At 45.3% G+C, this 20,539-nt stretch overlaps 1 protein-coding gene across 1 annotated transcript in view; it reads right to left on the bottom strand.

Moving 5' to 3' along the window:
* Window positions 1-20,539, bottom strand: part of LOC126355635 (uncharacterized) — a 427,254-nt gene that overhangs the window by 168,119 nt on the left and 238,596 nt on the right. The window contains exon 3 of the mRNA XM_050006001.1: window positions 15,859-15,946. Coding sequence (XP_049861958.1) covers window positions 15,859-15,946 — 88 coding nt within the window. The remainder of the gene's footprint in view (window positions 1-15,858; window positions 15,947-20,539) is intronic.

Raw genomic sequence — 20,539 nt, 5'->3', positions numbered from 1 at the left:
TACTGAAAATCAAGGAATAATGCGATTACAAAGAAAAACTATTATCTGTAATACAGGTATTATTATTATCTTTGCTGTTTTTAGTATCGGCGTGAAACAAACAGAGCCAAACGGATACCCTCTTGCTGGTTCTTGTTCGGATAGGACGCCATTATGCGCCATTTATATAATAAATTATTTATTACTTGAGCAGTGAGCTCTAATAGATGTTTAAAGTATTGCTGCTGTCAATTTTAACCGTAACCTGCACCACATATCCCGTTTGCTTGTCCATCATTTTTAAAACAATTCCAGACATCGAGCCGGTTGCGATCTGAACATTGCTGGACAGCGACAATTGGCCGCCATTAAAGGGCAATTTCAAATTATCGTAGTTATTATCCTGTTCTTTCCACAGGCGACGCTGGAGATCGGCGATATTATTACTTCTACATCTACATCTACATTTATACTCCGCAAGCCACCCAACGGTGTGTGGCGGAGAGCACTTTACGTGCCACTGTCATTACCTCCCTTTTCTGTTCCAGTCGCGTATGGTTCGCGAACGAATGTCTGAAAGCCTCGAATCCCTCTAATTTTACATTCGTGATCTCCTCGGGAGGTATAAGTAGGGGGAAGCAATATATTCGATACCTCATCCAGAAACGCACCCTCTCGCGAACCTGGCGAGCAAGCTACACCGCGATGCAGAGCGCCTCTCTTGCAGAGTCTGCCAGTTGAGTTTGCTAAACATCTCCGCAACGCTATCACGCTTACCAAATAACCCTGTGACGAATCGCGCCGCTCTTCCCTGGATCTTCTCTATTTCCTCCGTCAACCCGATCTGGTACAGATCCCACACTGATGAGCAATTCTCAAGCATAGGTCGAACGAGTGTTTTGTAAGCCACCTCCTTTGTTGATGGACTACATTTTCTAAGGACTCTCCCAATGAATCTCAACCTTTCACCCGCCTTACCAACAATTAATTTTATATGATCATTCCACTTCAAATCGTTCCGCACGCATACTCCCAGATATTTTACAGAAGTAACTGCTATCAGTGTTTGTTCCGCTGTCATATAATCATACAATAAAGGATCCTTCTTTCTATGTATTCGCAGTACGTTATATTTGTCTGTGTTAAGGGTCAGTTGCCACTCCCTGCACCAAGTGCCTATCCACTGCAGATCTTCCTGCATTTCGCTGCAATTTTCTAATACTGCAACTTCTCTGTATACTATAGCATCATCCGCGAAAAGCCGCATGGAACTTCCGACACTATCTACTAGGTCATTTATATATATTGTGAAAAGCAATGGTCCCGTAACACTCCCCTCTAGCACGCCAGAGGCTACTTTAACATCTGTAGACGTATCTCCATTGATAACAACATGCTGTGTTCTGTTTGCTAAAAACTCTTCAATCCAGCCACACTTCTGGTCTGATATTCCGTAGGCTCTTACTTTGTTTATCAGACGACAGTGCAGAACTGTATCGAACGCCTTCCGGAAGTCAAGGAAAATGGCATCTACCTGTGAGCCCGTATCTAATGTTTTCTGGGTCTGATGAACAAATAAAGCGAGTTGGGTCTCACGCGATCGCTGTTTCCGGAATCCATGTTGGTTCCTACAGAGTCAATTCTGGGTTTCCAGAAATGACACTATACGCGAGCAAGAAACATGTTCTAAAATTCTACAACAGATCGATGTCACAAATATAGGTGTATAGTTTTGCGCATCTGCTCGACGACCCTTCTTGAAGACTGGGACTACCTGTACTCTTTTCCAATCATTTGGAACCTTCCGTTCCTCTAGAGACTTGCGGTACACGGCTGTTAGAAGGGGGACGTACTCTTTCGCGTACTCTGTGTAGAATCGAATTGGTATCCCGTCAGGTCCAGTGGACTTTCCTCTGTTGAGTGATTCCAGTTGCTTTTCTATTCCTTGGACACTTATTTCGATGTCAGCCATTTTTTCGTTCGTGCGAGGATTTAGAGAAGGAACTGCAGTGCGGTCTTCCTCTGTGAAACAGCTTTGGAAAAAGGTGTATAGTATTTCAGCTTTACGCGTGTCTTCCTCTTTTTCAATGCCACCATCATCCCGGAGTGTTTGGATATGCTGTTTCGAGCCACTTACTGATTTAACGTAAGACCAGAACTTCTTAGGATTTTCTGTCAAGTCGCTACATAGAATTTTACTTTCGAATTCACTGAACGCTTCACACATAGCACTCCTTACGCTAACTTTGACATCGTTTAGGTTCTGTTTGAGAAGTTTTGGCTGCGTTTAAACTTGCAGTGAAGCTCTCTTTGCTTTCGCAGTAGTCTTCTAACTTTGTTGTTGAACCACGGTGTGTTTTTCCCGTCCCTCACAGTTTTACTCGGCACGTACCTGTCTAAAACGCATTTTACGATTGCCTTGAACTTTTTCCATAAACACTCTACATTGTCAGTGTCGGAACAGAAATTTTTGTTTTGATCTGTTAGGTAGTCTGAAATCTGCCTCATATTACTCTTGCTAAACAGATAAACTTTCCTCCCTTTTTTTATATCCCTATTAACTTCCATATTCAGGGATGCTGCAACGGCCTTATGATCACTGATTCCCTGTTCTGCGCTTACAGAGTGTAAAGCTCGGGTCTGTTTGTTATCAGTAGATCCAAGATCTTATCTCCACGAGTCGGTTCTCTGTTTAATTGCTCGGGGTAATTTCCGGATAGTGCACTCAGTATAATGTCACTCGATGCTCTGTCCCTACCACCCGTCCTAAACATCTGAGTGTCCCAGTCTATATCTGGTAAATTGAAATCTCCACCTAAGACTATAATATGCTGAGAAAATTTATGTGCAATGTATTCCAAATTTTCTCTCAGTTGTTCTGCCACTAATGCTGCTGAGTCGGGAGGTCGGTAAAAGGAGCCAATTATTAATCTAGCCTGGTTGTTGAGTGTAACCTCCACCCATAATATTTAACAGGAAATATTATCCATGACCTGCAGGAAACTGACATTTTCAAAGTACTTAACTATTTATTCAGACGATTTATGTTGCGTGCAATAGGACAGACGTAATTAAACCACACTTACGTATTGAAAACGGTGAAATACTTTTTTGGATGTGTATATAGCCTATAATGATTAACTGTTTTTGGGCATGGATTCGTCTAAGTAATTTCAATAACTGTACAGGATCCCACGCTACATTTTTGTGTCAATAAAATCTAAGAATGATCTGTGCCTTGCATGTCTTGGCAGTGGAACCAAAATCACATTAAAAATAAAATACAGATTAAATTAAAAAATAAAACACACACATTAATAGGTTATATAAAGATACATTACAGGATCAACAACAAGCAGGTATGTAGGAAACGTGCGAGCAACAAGTGGCGCTACGGCGGAAGGTGCTCTGTCACCGACGTGGAGGTCTGTAGCGATTACTGCAATTAAATCTGTAGAGATACTCTACCCTCAGAGAGGAACGAGGTCCGTAGAGCATGGACACTGTGGTACGCTGCTTTTGTTGCTGTTGTGCGGAATTAAAAGTCCACAGTACTGTGGCGTTGCGACTGGACTGCAGTACGTTTTTGGTATCAAATCATTTTCACCTAACTATGGAGCGCTATCTATATCATCGGACGTCACATATCTTGCTGGGCAGAAGGAGGAGCATCATATAGTATCTCTCTTTCACATTAATTTTAGCTATGGTAACTACAAGTTATCTGTGTGGATAGTAAACAGAAATGCCCAGACAGCTGTGAGTGGAAGTGGACTACTTCGGTGACAGGAGATGCAACTAACTGCATGAGCCGCTTCACCTATGTTCGCTAGGTACGTAAATGTTTGTTTTGTATCTTTATAATCCTTATTTCCTAAATTAAAGTGCTTGTAAATTGCATTTTAGTAACGCTATTGTTGGTTAAAAATTTTAGTAAAGCTGTTACTGGTATTTAGTGAAAATATTAAGAGTGCAATGAGCCCTTTGTAGAAAATTATAATTTAGAGATGTGTGGATGTAGAACGACTGGGGATGCATGCAAGGTTCACACTAAAACCTATGATTGTATGATTCTGAGCTGCACTCGTTCTGGAGACTTGTATGTCCTGTTAATAGCATGGGGATGTTTTAATCGCTGTGAGACATAGGATAACTTTAATGTTAGGAAGTAAGTGTTGTGTTGTTGACTGGTTTATTTGGGGGATGGGAGCAAACAGCGAGGTCAGGGGTCCCATGGGACCAGGGAAGGATGGGGGAGGAAGTCGACTGTGCTCTTTCAAAGAAACCATTCCGGCATTTGTCCAAAGCGATTCAGTGAAATCACGGAAAACCTAATTCAGGATGACCGGATGCGGATTGGAACCGCTGTCCTCCCGAATGCGTGTCCAGTTTTCTATTCACTGCACCTCTTCACCCGGTCATCTCGTGTTGATTTAGAATTTAAGTGGTGCTGAAGCATCATGAAGTTTAATATCTTTCTGTTACGGATTACTGATCATAAACTGTTCCTGCTCTGCAACCTAATCATTTAAATTTCAGTGAATCACAAACACCAGCTGTGTGCGGGACGTTGACAGAATCGACGGGAGAGTTGAAAATGTGTACCCAACCGAGACTCTAACCGGGTATCTCCTGATCTCCTGCGTACTAGGCAGGCGCTAAGCCGCCGAGGACGCAGGAATCAGCGTGGCTGCATAGACTTATCCAAAGCTGCCCCCCCCCCCCCCCCCCCCCCGAGCAGACTCACATTCTCAACGTATTCCACACACTACAAAAGTAGTGCTTCCTGCCCATAAAATTCAATGCTCGTGGCAAGTCCTATTCCCGCATGAGTTCGAGCGCATGTGTGCATCCACACAGATTGATCCTTGGCTTGTGATCGCCGTAATTATATGGTCTATGGTGTCTGTTCTTTTGGACATGTCCGAAAGAACAGACACCACGTACCTCTGTTCGTATTATCTTTGCTAGATAGGTTTTGTTATGAGGACGTATCTGAAAAATGAAATATGAATGTTATAATAAAAGTCAATTTCTACTCATTTTCCAAGCTTAATTTGAGTAGTTGAAGTTCCACAGAGCAACATATGTCTTTATCTGTAATAAAATGGGGCAATAATTAGCTTTTTCCTTATTTATACACTATGTGATAAAAAGTATCCGGACACCCACAAAACACGTTTTTCATGCTAGGAGTATTGTGCTGCTACCTACTGCCAGTTAGTCGATATCAGTGACCTCAGCAGTCATTAGACATCGTGAGAGATCAAAATGGGTAGCTCCACCTATCTCAAGGACTTCGAACGTGGTTAAGTGATTGGGTGTAACTTGTGTCATACGTCTGCACGCGAGATTTACACACTGCTAAACATCCCTTTGTCCACTGTTTCCGATGTGATAGTGAAGTGGATACTTGAAGGGACACGTACAGCACAAAAACGAACAGGCCGACCTCGTCTGATGACTGACAGAGACCGCCGACAGTTGCAGATGGTCGTAATGTGTAATAGGCAGACATCTATCCAGACCATCACACAGGAATTCCGAACTGCATTAGAATCGACTACAGATACTATGACAGTTAGGCGGGTGATGAGAAAACTTGGATTTCATGGTCGAGCGGCTGCTCATAAGCCACATATGGTCAGACAGGCATTCCGAAATCAAATATTGGTTTGTGAGGCGTATCCAGGAGGTGATACAGATTCTGGTCGCCCTAAAGTTTAAGAGAATCGTCAGAAGAATGAGTGTGGAAGGAAACAGAGTACTGAAGTACATATGAGTGATACGACGCATTGGAGGTTGCCGTAGATATGGGTACTGCGATTGGCAGTTCAGTTGCTGTAGAGTGGAAATCTCTAAAAAAGTGCAGCCACAGATGTTGGACTGACAAACATAGTTACGAGCAAGGTACCTGCGAAGAAACCGTGGGCAACAGAAGAAATGCTTCAACTGATCGACGAAAGAAGTTCAGGGAAAGACACGAATACAGCAATATAAACCACACAGGAAGAAAATTAAAAAAGAGCAGGAAAGCCAAGACGAGATGGCTGCACGAAAAACGTGAAGCAATTGAAGAGAAATGGTCGTCTGAAGGACTGTCTCAGTATATAGAAAAATCAAAACAACCTTCTGTGAAATTAAAAGCACGTGGAAAGAGTAGACTCAAGATTTGTATGGGAGGAAGGAATTGTCTCATGGCGTCTTAAAAGAAGAAAAAGACGTTGTCCATAAGGAAGACATAGAGGACCCAGTATTAGAGGCAGAATTTGAAAGAGCTTAGAGCGGTTTGGGATCAAATTAGGATAAAGACATAGCTTACATTCCTTCTGATTTTGTAGAATTATTGGGGGAAGTGGCAACGAAACGACTGTCCAATTTGGTGTGTAGAAACAACGGGACTGACGATACTGCATCAGACTTTCGAAAGAATATCGTCCATACAGTTCCGAAGATTGCAAGCTCAGGTAAGAGCGAGGAATATCACAAAATCAGCTTAACAGCTCTCGCATCCGAGTTGCTGACAAGAATAACATACGGGAAAAGATAACTGAGAATCTGTGAGATAACGAACAGTTTCGTTTTAGGAAAGATAAAGGCAGCAGAAAGGCGGAAGCAAGAAACAAGAAAAACCAAGCCGATGGTAGAATTTGTTGGCCAGGAAAATGCGTTCGACGATTTAAAAGGGCGCAAAGTTTTGAAAATTACGAGAAAAATAAGAGTAAGCTATAGGAAAAGATGGGTAATATGAAATACGCACAAGAAGCAAGATGGAACAATAAGATTAAGTCTCTCACAACCAACTTCAGTTTTGTATATTTAGTATCTGTGAAAGACATTTTCTGTCTTTTTTTGTCGAAGCAACTGAACTGATATCCTTTTTTCTTTTTCTTCGAGCATCGTTAACTAGACGGTTGTATCATTGCTGTAACCTGTAGTTCGTGTTATATAATAATGACATTTAAATCATATCCTGCTTATTTCGGTAGTAAAGTACGAAATGCAGCGTTCCTGTAGTACTGGAGTTTACTTTGTTCAATTTTTGGCTGGACAATTACCTGGAAGTAGTCAGTTTGATGAACGCAATGACCGTGCGTCATAAGCGGCTTACCGTCTTCCCATTTCAATACTTGTCGGACCAGCAGTCTATGTTAATAACGAAATCTGACTGTTATTACTTTTACTATGCAAAACTAAATTTTTGCCTTAATAATTAAGAATAATACAGTTTTGTGTAACCAAACTCTATGCTTTCCGACGACGAATGGCCTGAGGCTAAAATCATTTCATGGCACAAGAAAAGACTCAGAATACTTACACCTTCTTGATAGTCTTACAACGTCATGATTTCTTTTCTTATTCGCAGTGTGATCCATCCTTACTCACGACAACAGTTTACTGTCATGAGGAATTTAAAATATGTATGCCTGCAGGCTTTGTTGGTCGTTGTCACTAAAGTTAAAACCTTCTGGGTTGTTAGACCGTGTCATATTTCCTTCTAAAACAATCGACGTTTCGACCCCTCTGCTGGGATCTTCTTCAGGATGTTTAGCTGTTCCAGCAATAGTCGACACCGAAGCATCCTGAAGAAGAGGGATCGAAACGTCGATTATTTTAGAAGGAAATATGACGCAGTCTAACAACCCAGAAGTTTTTAGCTTCAGTAAATTTAAAATAATTATCCGCAATGGAGGAAAGAAGGTACACTATAAAGAAGCACTCACAGAAGTTGTACACATAAATGTAGGTACGGCGTAGGGATCTACGGAGGAACCGTGATAACAGAATAAAGCATGCAACAGAAATCACTAGGTACTGGAGCTAAAGTGAGGTGGCTACGGGAAAAACGTAATGACATCGAAGCGGCAACTTTGGATGAAATTAAAAGCAAGGAGAACAACGTGAAGCATGCGGGAATGCTGTAATGTCAGACGCTCAATAGAAAGCGGAGAAATACTAGAGGGAGCCGTAAGCGAAGACACATGTTTCAATACATCCTCTGACATGAAGGGGTCGGCTCAGGACAGGAAGCCGTGGCGGTCCGCGTCAGATCGATGAGAATCCGCTGGAATGCTGCATGAGTGGAGTCGATGCGTACTGCCTCCGTAATTGTAGGTTCCACTTCTGTACATTTGTTTTTTGTGTTGTGATGCCACGAGGAAGATAAGACAGAAACAGGCTCCTGCAGAAGATGCGGCACGCAGACCAGTTGACGGCAAGTGTAGGGAGATCCGTCCGCCCCTGCTGTTGCTTCTTCCCGCTCCGCCCGGCGACCACCAAGAGGGGAGGCTAGCGTCCTGGACTACAACGGCGGCCTACCCTGCAGGGGCGGCAAGTGGCGCCACTACGACATCTGTCTAGGAGATACACTCCTGGAAACTGAAATAAGAACACCGTGAATTCATTGTCCCAGGAAGGGGAAACTTTATTGACACATTCCTGGGGTCAGATACATCACATGATCACACTGACAGAACCACAGGCACATAGACACAGGCAACAGAGCGTGCACAATGTCGGCACTAGTACAGTGTATATCCACCTTTCGCAGCAATGCAGGCTGCTATTCTCCCATGGAGACGATCGTAGAGATGGTGGATGTAGTCCTGTGGAACGGCTTGCCATGCCATTTCCACCTGGCGCCTCAGTTGGACCAGCGTTCGTGCTGGACGTGCAGACCGCGTGAGACGACGCTTCGTCCAGTCCCAAACATGCTCAATGGGGGACAGATCCGGAGATCTTGCTGGCCAGGGTAGTTGACTTACAACTTCTAGAGCACGTTGGGTGGCACGGGATACATGCGGACGTGCATTGTCCTGTTGGAACAGCAAGTTCCCTTGCCGGTCTAGGAATGGTAGAACGATGGGTTAGATGACGGTTTGGATGTACCGTGCACTATTCAGTGTCCCCTCGACGATCACCAGAGGTGTACGGCCAGTGTAGGAGATCGCTCCCCACACCATGATGCCGGGTGTTGGCCCTGTGTGCCTCGGTCGTATGCAGTCCTGATTGTGGCGCTCACCTGCACGGCGCCAAACACGCATACGACCATCATTGGCAGCAAGGCACAATTGAGTCTCATCGCTGAAGACGACACATCTCCATTCGTTCCTCCATTCACGCCTATCGCGACACCACTGGAGGCGGGCTGCACGATGTTGGGGCGTGAGCGGAAGACGGCCTAACGGTGTGCGGGACCGTAGCCCAGCTTCATGGAGACGTTTGCGAATGGTCCTCGTCGATACCCCAGGAGCAACAGTGTCCATAATTTGCTGGGAAGTGGCGGTGCGGTCCCCTACGGCACTGCGTAGGATCCTACGGTCTTGGCGTGCATCCGTGCGTCGCTGCGGTACGGTCCCAGGTCGAAAGGGCACGTGTACCTTCCGCGGACCACTGGCGACAACATCGATGTACTGTGGAGACCTCACGCCCCACGTGTTGAGCAATTCGGCGGTACGTCCACCCGGCCTCCCGCATGCCCACTATACGCCCTCGCTCAAAGTCCGTCAACTGCACATACATTCACGTCCACGCTGTCGCGGCATGCTACCAGTGTTAAAGACTGCGATGGAGCTCCGTATGCCACGGCAAACTGGCTGACACTGACGGCGGCGGTGCACAAAAGCTGCGCAGCTAGCGCCATTCGACGGCCAACACAGCGGTTCCTGGTGTGTCCGCTGTGCCGTGCGTGTGATCGTTGCTTGTACAGCCCTCTCGCAGTGTCCGGAGCAAGTATGGTGGGTCTGACACACCGGTGTCAATGTGTTCTATTTCCATTTCCAGGAGTGTATTTGCATTCCTTGTGAAGCGTCCATACAACGGGGTACTGTTATTCACTAAGCTTTGTGGATAATAACAGTGACGAGACCCTTTGGAAATGATTTCTATAAGTTTACTTTCGCTGATACTGTTAAGTCCGATGAAGCGAGTTTGTCAGGTGATATGCTTTCATACGGTTTACAGCGTAACCGAAGTGTGTCCGTAGTGAGATGTGGTGTACAGGTTGGCACCCAGTCAAGCAACATTTTAGTGAATTGGTTTAAAATATTTATTTCGAAGACCCAGTGAATTTTTTGCAGGTTTTCTCCTACGTGAGCCAAGTTGTCTGTCATTTAGAAAAAAAAAAAAGGTTCAAATGGCTATGAGCACTATGGGACTTAGCTCCTAAGGTCATAGGTCACCTATAACTTAGAACCACTTAAACCTAACTAACATAAGGACATCACACACATCCATGCCCGAGGCAGGATTCGAACCTGCTACCGTGGCGGTAACGCGGTTCCAGACTGTTGTGCCTAGAACCGCTCGGCCACCCCGGCCGGCTGTCTTTTAGAACCGAGGCAGTTCTGTCCAGTTGAAGCTGCTGACAAGAGACGCCTTGAGCCCTCCGCTGAAACTGCTAGCGAATTCACGCCATCGTTTTTAGCAAATAGCGTGCGTGGATACAGGTCATGTGTGTGGACGCAGGAGCGTCCCGCAGTGCTGAGCACAGTGGCATCTCTCTCTTGTATGCAGACCTCGAGCAGAACAGACGTCTTCGTTGGGAGGCAGAGGCTCTGGCTCTGTGTTTCATGATCGGCTACCAACAACAATTAACATGAATCGCATCCCCTTCCGCTGCCCACTTCCATTCGTTGTTCGACCTCCTAGACTGGCCTAAACCTAGGCGTGACCGTTGTATGCTGTACACTGAAATATATTCTCTTTATTTTACCTAATTTCCTTTTCTGTCATTTAACAGCAGTCCTTGATACCCACTTAAAAGTCTTGAGTGCTCGACCTCTTGTACACTGTCGTAGTGAAACGTATGCAACAACCTCCTTCCCCCTTTCCTGGCCCTGTACAGTGATATGATAAATTACTCGTGGAAAGTCTGCAGAAGTACGTGATGTAATTGAGTCGTGCGTGGCTCATGTTCCCGCCACCATGTGTCCTGGACGACATCGTCCAAGTGTCCGGACCGTTCGACAGATATTTGCATTATTTAAGGAATCAGGAAGTGTTCAGCCGCATGTGAAACGTCAACCACGACCTGCACAAATGATAATGGCCAAGTAGGTGTTTTAGCTGCCGTCACGGCTAATCCGCCCATCAGTAGCAGACAAATTGCGCGAAAATCGGGAATCTCAAAAACGTCGGTGTTGAGAATTCTACATCAACATCGATTGCACCCGTACTATATTTCTATGCACCAGGAATTGCTTGGCGACGACTTTGAACGTCGTGTAGAGTTCTGCCACTGGGCACGAGAGAAATTACGGGACGATGACAGATTTTTTGCACCCGTCATATTTACCGACGAAGCGTCAGTTACCAACAGCGGTAACGTAAACCAGCATAATATGCATTATTGGGCAACGGAAAATCCACGATGGTTGCGATAAGTGGAACATCAGAGACCTTGGTGCGGCATTATGGGAGAAAGGATAATTGGCCCCCATTTTATCGATGGCAAGCGGTATTGAATAGCATATTTCATGACAGGTGGATTCGTCGTCGAAGCACCATGCCATGGCCATCACGTTCACCGGATCTGAAGTAACCGGATTTCTTTCTGAGGGGAAAGTTGAAGGATATTTGCTGTCGTGATCCACCGACAACGCCTGAGAACATGCGTAATTGTCAATGCATGTGCGAACATTACGGAAGGCGAATTACTCGCTGTTGAGAGGAATGTCGTTACACGTATTGCCAAATGCATTGAGGTTGACAGACATCATTCTGAGCATTTATTGCATTAATGTGGTATTTACAGGTAATCACGCTGTAACAGCATGCATTTTCAGAAATGATAAGTTCAGAAAGTTACATGTATCACATTGGAACAACCGAAATAAAATGTTCAAACGTACCTACGTTCTGTATTTTAATTTATAAAACCTACCTGTTACCAACTGTTCGTCTAAAATTGCGATCTATGACAGAGCGAAAAAGTGGTCCAACCAAAATTTTATATTTCTTTACTTACTACACGAATGTGTAATAAAAATGGGGGTTCCTATTTAAAAAAAGCGCAGTTGATATCCGTTTGACCTATGGCAGCTCCATCTAGCGGGTCAACGATAGCGCCATCTAGATTCCCCTTACAAGCTAGACAGGTTTCGTTCTTTGTAGTTTTTTCGTTTGACGCTTATTTCGTGAGATATTTGGCCCGATCACGATCCATGGACCACCCTGTATAATATAAGTACAGTTTTTTAAGCGTGCCAAGATACTAAAGTGGCCAGGGAAGTACCCCACTTAAAACCGTACTGAAATACGAGTATGCGTTTGTTTCACGAACCGTCAAGATGATTTATCTGTAAAACTGTACATATGTTCAGAATCGATATTTGAAGCTTAAGAAATATGAAAGAGAGCTGCAGAAGGATGAAGCCACGAAGAAACAATTGCGTCTAACACATAATTAAGAGGCACAGACTTACAAGAGTCATAAATGAAATATTTTTTCGCAAAAACCTAGTTATTTATTTGAAACAATAATATATTTTAACACTCGAAGTTTCTGTTGAGACATATTTGATAAAACAGAAATTGGTGCGTTGTATGTTTTTCCTTATTTCGTCGTCTAAGTACAACGGTGAAGTTACAGTAAATTGACTGTCCGCCCGCGCTAACTGAGTGGTCAGCGCGACAGAATGTCAATCCTAAGAGCCCGAGTTTGATTCCCGGCTGGGTCGGAGAGTTTCTCCGCTCAGGGACTGGGTGCTGTGTTGTCCTAATCATCATTATTTCATCCTTATCGACCCGCAAGTCGCCGAAATGGCGTCAAATCGAAAGACTTGCACCGGTGAACGGTCTACCCGACGAGAGGCCCTAGTCACACGACATGTTTTGTAGTAAAGTGACTGAAAGACACCGCAATGAGACACTAACTGGAGTGTACAACGGCGACACGTGGACAAACTGCATCATTTTGGCTGAAACCAGACGTAAACAGTAATGAAATCCTAAACTCTGATTGGAATGTATACCGCAGAGATAGGATGGATAGTGAAGGGGGAGGCGTGTTTATAGCGATAAGAAGTGCAATAGTATCGAAGGAAATTGACGGAGATTGGAATTGTGAAATGATTTGGGTGAAGGTCACGGTTAAAGCAGGCGCAGACATGGTAATTGGATTTCTCTATAAGCCCCCGGGCTCAGCAGCTGTTGTGGCTCAGCACCTGAAGAATAATTTGGAAAATATTTCGAGTAGATTTCCCCACCATGTTATAGTTCTGGGTGGAGATTTTAATTTGCCGGATATAGAGTGGGAGACTCAAACGTTCATAACGGGTGGCAGGGACAAAGAATCCAGTGAAATATTTTTAAGTGCTTTATCTGAAAACTACCTTGAGCAGTTAAATAGAAAACCGACTCGTAGCGATAACATATTAGAGCTTCTGGTGACAAACAGACCCGAACTATTTGAATCAGTTAATGCAGAACAGGGAATCAGCGATCATAAAGCGGTTACTGCATCGATGATTTCAGCCGTAAATAGAAATATTAAAAAAGGTAGGAAGATTTTTCTGTTTAGCAAAAGTGACAAAAAGATTACAGAGTACCTGACGGCTCAACACAAAAGTTTTGTCTCAAGTGCAGATAGTGTTGAGGATCAGTGTACAAAGTTCAAAACCATGGTACAATATGCGTTAGATGAGTATGTTCCAAGCAAGATCGTAAGAGATGGGAAAGAGCCACCGTGGTACAACAACCGAGTTAGAAAACTGCCGCGGAAGCAAAGGGAACTTCACAGCAAACATAAACATAGCCAAAGCCTTGCAGACAAACAAAAATTACGCGAAGCGAAATGTAGTGTGAGGAGGGCTATGCGAGAGGCTTTCAATGAATTCGAAAGTAAAGTTCTATGTACTGACTTGGCAGAAAATCCTAAGAAATTTTGGTCCTATGTCAAAGCGGTAGGTGGATCAAAACAAAATGTCCAGACACTCTGTGACCAAAATGGTACTGAAACAGAGGATGACAGACTAAAGGCCGAAATACTAAATGTCTTCTTCCAAAGCTGTTTCACAGAGGAAGACTGCACTGTGCTTCCTTCTCTAGATTGTCGCACAGTTGACAAAATGGTAGATACCGAAGTAGACGACAGAGGGATAGAGAAACAATTAAAAACGCTCAAAAGAGGAAAGGCCGCTGGTCCTGATGGGATACCAGTTCGATTTTACATAGAGTACGCGAAGGAACTTGCCCCCCTTCTTGCAGCGGTCTGCCGTAGGTCTCTAGAAGAGCGAAGCGTTCCAAAGGATTGGAAAAGGGCACAGGTCATCCCCGTTTTCAAGAAGGGACGTCGAACAGATGTGCAGAACTATAGACCTATATCTCTAACGTCGATCAGTTGTAGAATTTTGGAACACGTATTATGTTCGAGTATAATGTCTTTTCTGGAGACTAGAAATCTACTCTGTAGGAATCAGCATGGGTTTCGAAAAAGACGGTCGTGTGAAACCCAGCTCGCGCTATTCGTCCACGAGACTCAGAGGGCCTTAGACACAGGTTCACAGGTAGATGCCGTGTTTCTTGACTTCCGCAAGGCGTTTGACACAGTTCCCCACAGTCGTTTAATGAACAAAGTAAGAGCATAAGGACTATCAGATCAATTGTGTGATTGGATTGAGGAGTTCCTAGATAACAGAACGCAGCATGTCATTCTCAATGGAGAGAAGTCTTCCGAAGTAAGAGTGATTTCAGGTGTGCCGCAGGGGAGTGTCATAGGACCGTTGCTATTCATAATATACATAAATGACCTGGTGGATGACATCGGAAGTTCACTGATGCTTTTTGCAGATGATGCTGTGGTGTATCGAGAGGTTGCAACAATGGAAAATTGTACTGAAATGCAGGAGGATCTGCAGCGAATTGACGCATGGTGCACGGAATGGCAATTGAATCTCAATGTAGACAAGTGTAATGTGATGCGAATACATAGAAAGATAGGTCCCTTATGATTTAGCTACAAAATAGCAGGTCAGCAACTGGAAGCAGTTAATTCCATAAATTATCTGGGAGTACTCATTAGGAGTGATTTAAAATGGAATGATCATATAAAGTTGATCGTCGGTAAAGCAGATGCCAGACTGAGATTCATTGGAAGAATCCTAAGGAAATGCAATCCGACAACAAAGGAAGTAGGTTACAGTACGCTTGTTCGCCCAATGCTTGAATACTGCTCAGCAGTGTGGGATCCGCACCAGATAGGGTTGATAGAAGAGATAGAGAAGATCCAACGGAGAGCAGCGCGCTTCGTTACAGGATCATTTAGTAATTGCGAAAGCGTTACGGAGATGATAGATAAACTCCAGTGGAAGACTCTGCAGGAGAGACACTCAGTAGCTCGGTACGGGCTTTTGTTGAAGTTTCGAGAATATACCTTCACCGAAGAGTCAAGCAGTATATTGCTCCCTCCTACGTATATCTCGCGAAGAGACCATGAGGATAAAATCAGAAAGATTAGAGCCCACACAGAAGCATACCGACAATCCTTCTTTCCACGTACAATACGAGACTGGAATAGAAGGGAGAACCGATAGAGGTACTCAGGGTACCCTCCGCCACACACCGTCAGGTGGCTTGCGGAGTATGGATGTAGATGTAGATGTAAGAGCTCTGCAGGATCTGCATAATCCGGAAGTTCGCCTGTAGCTGTTCCACTGCGATGAAATGTAGATCTGAAAGAAGCTGCTGTTGCAGCCTGTCGAGGTACAGCGGCTATTCGTGAAACACAATGAGTGTGAATAAAAGACTGCTTGAGATTCCTGGATGCAACCCCCTCGGAATGCGGCCCGGTAGGCGGGCTGCAGCTGTCCCCACAGAAGGCGGACTCACAGACACACAGAAAGACAGGCAGGCTCACTGCGAGGCGTCGCGGCGACTCACCTGACGGCGAATCCGGCGCCCAGCGCGAACACCAGCACGATGAGCGTGCACACGCCGGCCAGCATCAGCGTCTGCACGTCCGTGTAGCCTGCAACACCGCAAACACACACACACCTGCAGTCAGCAACAGCGCTGCCAGCCAGCCACCCGCCTGCTCCAATTCACGACGCGTGCTGGAGGTTCAGTCCGGCACCACTGTCATCTCCCCAGTCTCCCCCTCCCCACACCCACCCACCCACCACCACCCCGCACCGTTCACTCTCAATAGTGTCTGGCAAGAGCAACTTTAGATTAACCTCCTTATGAGGCCAAATTACTCTGTTTTTATATTCGTCATCATTTCGCGACACATGTGGGAGGAACTGGTATCGACCCACTCTTTCTGGAACGTACGCTCTCAGTTTGGTTAGTAGACCTCTCGGTCTGCAGCTCGTGGTCTACTGGCGCTACCACTGCTGCCTTTGGATCACGGGGTCCCACGTTCGATTCCCAGCTGGGTTCGGGATTTTCTCTGCCTGAGGACTGGGTGTTTGTGTTGTTCTCATCATTTAATCATCATCGTCTTCATCATCATCATCGTCATTCGTGACTGTGTAAAAACCAAGCGCTGTCTAAAAACTGGGACTTTGTACGGGCGCTGGTAAGGGCGCAGTTGTGCGCCCCACGAACCAAACAGCATCCTCAGTGGACCTCTCCGTGGTGCACAACGCCCAACGCTTAGCATCTGTCACTGGAGTTTCACCATAACCCCCTAGCGCTTACATTTACCTCTACATCCTCATAGATACTGTGCAAATCACGTGTAAGTTCCTAGCAGAGGGTTCGTTGAGCCACCTACACAATTCTCTATTATTCCAATCTCGTACAGCGCACGGAAAAAACGGACAGCAGTATTTTTCCGTGCGAGCTCTGATTTCTCTTATTTTATTGTGGTAATCTTTTCTCCCTATGCAGCTCAACAAAATATTTTCGCTCCGTAGGCGAAAGTTGCTAATTGAAATTTCGTGAGAAGATTCCGCCGTAATGAAAAACGCCTTTGTTTTAATGATATCCACCCCAAATCTTGTATCATTTTAGTGACACTCCCTCCCCTATTTCGCGATTATACAATACGTGCTGCCTTTCTATTAACTTTATCGATGTACTCCGCCAATCCTACCTGGTGAGGATCCCACACGGCGCATCACTATTGTAAAATAGGGCCGACAAGCGTAGTGTAGGCAGTAGATCTCTTACATGTCCTAACTGTACTGCGAATAAAACACAGTCTTTGGTTAGCATTCACCACAATATTTTCTATCTGTTCCTTCTAACTAAAGTTGTTCGTAATTGTAATTCCTAGGGATTTAGGTGAATTTACAGCCTTTATATTTGACTGATTTGTCGTGTAAGCGATGTTTAACGGATTTCTTTTCGCACTCATGCGGCTGTTCTGACACATTTCGTTATTTAAGATCAACTGCCAATTTATGTGCATACAGATATGTTTTCTAAATAGCTTTGCAATTTGTTTTGATCTTCTGATGATTTTACTAGTCCATAAACGACAGTGTTATCTGTAAACAACCTGAGACGGCTGCTCAAATTTTGTCCCAAAACGTTTACACAGATAAAGAATAGCAAAGGGCCTATAACACTATCTTGGGGAATGCCAGAAGTCGCTCTTGTTTTACTCGATGATTTTCCATGGATTACTACGAACTATGATCTTTCTGACAGGAAATCGCGAACCCAATCACATAAATGATACGGTATTCCATAAGCACGCAATTTCACTACAAGTCGCTTATGTGGTACAGAATCAAAAGCCTCCTGGAAATCAAGTAATACGGAATCAATTTGAAATCTCTTGTCTTTAGCACTCAACTTACTACGAGCTGCTGCCCAAAATATACCAGAATTTCATTATGAAAATCGGAGAACAACATTTACGTCGTAATGTACACCGTCACCGACGTCACCTCGTGCATGTATGGAACGATCTCAGTATTGTTTTCATTTATCGAAGCTCTTCCGTGAGTCTTTAGGGTGAAGGATGATCGGCACACGTTGCGATTCCACTTGGATGTCTTCAGTCGAGTCGAAACATCGCCCTTTGGACTTGATTTTCATCTTCGAGAACAGACAGAAGTCTCACTGGGGTAGGACTGGCGGGAGTAGATGATGAGGTAGTGTTGCCATGTTGTTTTTGGGCAGCAATTCTTTCACGGCGAGCGAGATGTGCGCCGGTGTATTGTCAAGGTGTACTAACCAGTCTTTCTTTTTTCACAGCTCCGGCCCTTACCATCGAATATTTCGCTTCAGTTGCCTCAAAACCTCGCAGTAAAATATCCCGTTGACAGTCTGACCAGATGCAAGAAACTCCTTATTCCTGGTTGTACTTGTTGTGGTCCTCAATCCACAGACTGGTTTGATGCAGATCTCCATGCTACTCTACCCTGTGCAAGCCTCTTCATCTCCGAGTAACTACTGCAACCTACATCCTTCCGAATCTGCTTAATGTATTCATCTCTGATCTCTCTCTACGGTTTTTGTCCTCCACGCTTCCCTCCAATAACAAATTGGTGATCCCTTGATGTCTTATAGCGTGACCTACCAACGCTTCTTCTAGTCAAGTTGTACCACAAATTCCTCTTCCCTCCAGTTCTGTTCACCATCTTCTCATTAGTTAGGTGATCTACCCATCTAATATTCAACATACTTCTGTAGCACCACATTGCGAAAGCTTCTATTCTCTTCTTGTCTAAACTACACTCCTGGAAATGGAAAAAAGAACACATTGACACCGATGTGTCAGACCCACCATACTTGCTCCGGACACTGCGAGAGGGCTGTACAAGCAATGATCACACGCACGGCACAGCGGACACACCAGGAACCACGGTGTTGGCCGTCGAATGGCGCTAGCTGCGCAGCATTTGTACACCGCCGCCGTCAGTGTCAGCCAGTTTGCCGTGGCATACGGAGCTCCATCGCAGTGTTTAACACTGGTAGCATGCCGCGACAGCGTGGACGTGAACCGTATGTGCAGCTGACGGACTTTGAGCGAGGGCGTATATTGGGCATGCGGGAGGCCGGGTGGACGTACCGCCGAAATGCTCAACACGTGGGGCGTGAGGTCCCCACAGTACATCGATGTTGTCGCCAGTGGTCGGCGGAAGGTGCACGTGCCCATCGACCTGGCACCGGACCGCAGCGACGCACGGATGCACGCCAAGACCGTAGGATCCTACGCAGTGCCGTAGGGGACCGCACCGCCACTTCCTAGCAAATTACGGATACTGTTGCTCCTGGGGTATCGGCGAGGACCATTCGCAACCGTCTCCATGAAGCTGGGCTACGGTCCCGCACACCGTTAGGCCGTCTTCCGCTCACGCCCCAACATCGTGCAGCCCGCCTCCAGTGGTGTCGCGACAGGCGTGAATGGAGGGACGAATGGAGACGTGTCGTCTTCAGCGATGAGAGTCGCTTCTGCCTTGGTGCCAATGATGGTCGTATGCGTGTTTGGCGCCGTGCAGGTGAGCGCCACAATCAGGACTGCATACGACCGAGGCACACAGGGCCAACACCCGGCATCATGGTGTGGGGAGCGATCTCCTACACTGGCTGTACACCTCTGGTGATCGTCGAGGGGTCACTGAATAGTGCACTGTACATCCAAACCGTCATCGAACCCATCGTTCTACCATTCCTAGACCGGCAAGGGAACTTGCTGTTCCAACAGGACAATGCACGTCCGCATGTATCCCGTGCACCCAACGTGCTGTAGAAGGTGTAAGTCAACTACCCTGGTCAGCAAGATCTCCGGATCTGTCCCCCATTGAGCATGTTTGGGACTGGATGAAGCGTCGTCTCACGCAGTCTGCACGTCCAGCACGAACGCTGGTCCAACTGAGGCGCCAGGTGGAAATGGCATGTCAAGCCGTTCCACAGGACTACATCCAGCATCTCTACGATCGTCTCCATGGGAGAATAGCAGCCTGCATTGCTGCGAAAGGTGGATATACACTGTACTAGTGCCGACATTGTGCATGCTCTGTTGCCTGTGTCTATGTGCCTTTGGTTCTGTCAGTGTGATCATGTGATGTATCTGACCCCAGGAATGTGTCAATAAAGTTTCCCCTTCCTGGGACAATGAATTCACGGTGTTCTTATTTCAATTTCCAGGAGTGTATTTAACGTCCATGTTTCACTTCCATACATGGATGGCTACACTCTGTTCAAATATCTTCATAAAAGACTTCCTGCCACTTAAATCTATACTCAGTGTTAACAAGTTTCTCTCATTGAGAAACGCTTTCCTTGCCATAGCCAATCTACATTCTATATCCTCTCTTCCTCGACCATCATCAGTTACTTTGTTTCCCCAATAGCAAAACTCATCTACTACTTTAAGTGTCTCTTTTCTAACCTGATTCCCTCATCATCACGTGATTTAATTCGATTACATCTCATTATCCTCGTTTTCGTTTTGTTGATGTTCATCTTATATTCTCCTTTCAAGACACTGTCCGTCCCGTTCAACTGCTCTTCCAGGTCCTTTGGTGTCTCTGACAGAATTACACTGTCATCGGAGAACCCCAAGATTTTTATTTCTTCTCCATGGGTTTTAATTCCTACTCCAAATTGTTCTATTGTTTCCTTTACTGCTTCCTCAATATATAGATGGAATAACATCGGG

The sequence above is a fragment of the Schistocerca gregaria genome, chromosome 3 (assembly GCF_023897955.1).
Source record: "Schistocerca gregaria isolate iqSchGreg1 chromosome 3, iqSchGreg1.2, whole genome shotgun sequence".
Classification (NCBI taxonomy): Eukaryota; Metazoa; Arthropoda; class Insecta; order Orthoptera; family Acrididae; genus Schistocerca; species Schistocerca gregaria.
The sequence above is the reverse complement of the archived record's forward strand: the minus strand, read 5'-3'. Positions and strand labels throughout refer to the sequence as shown.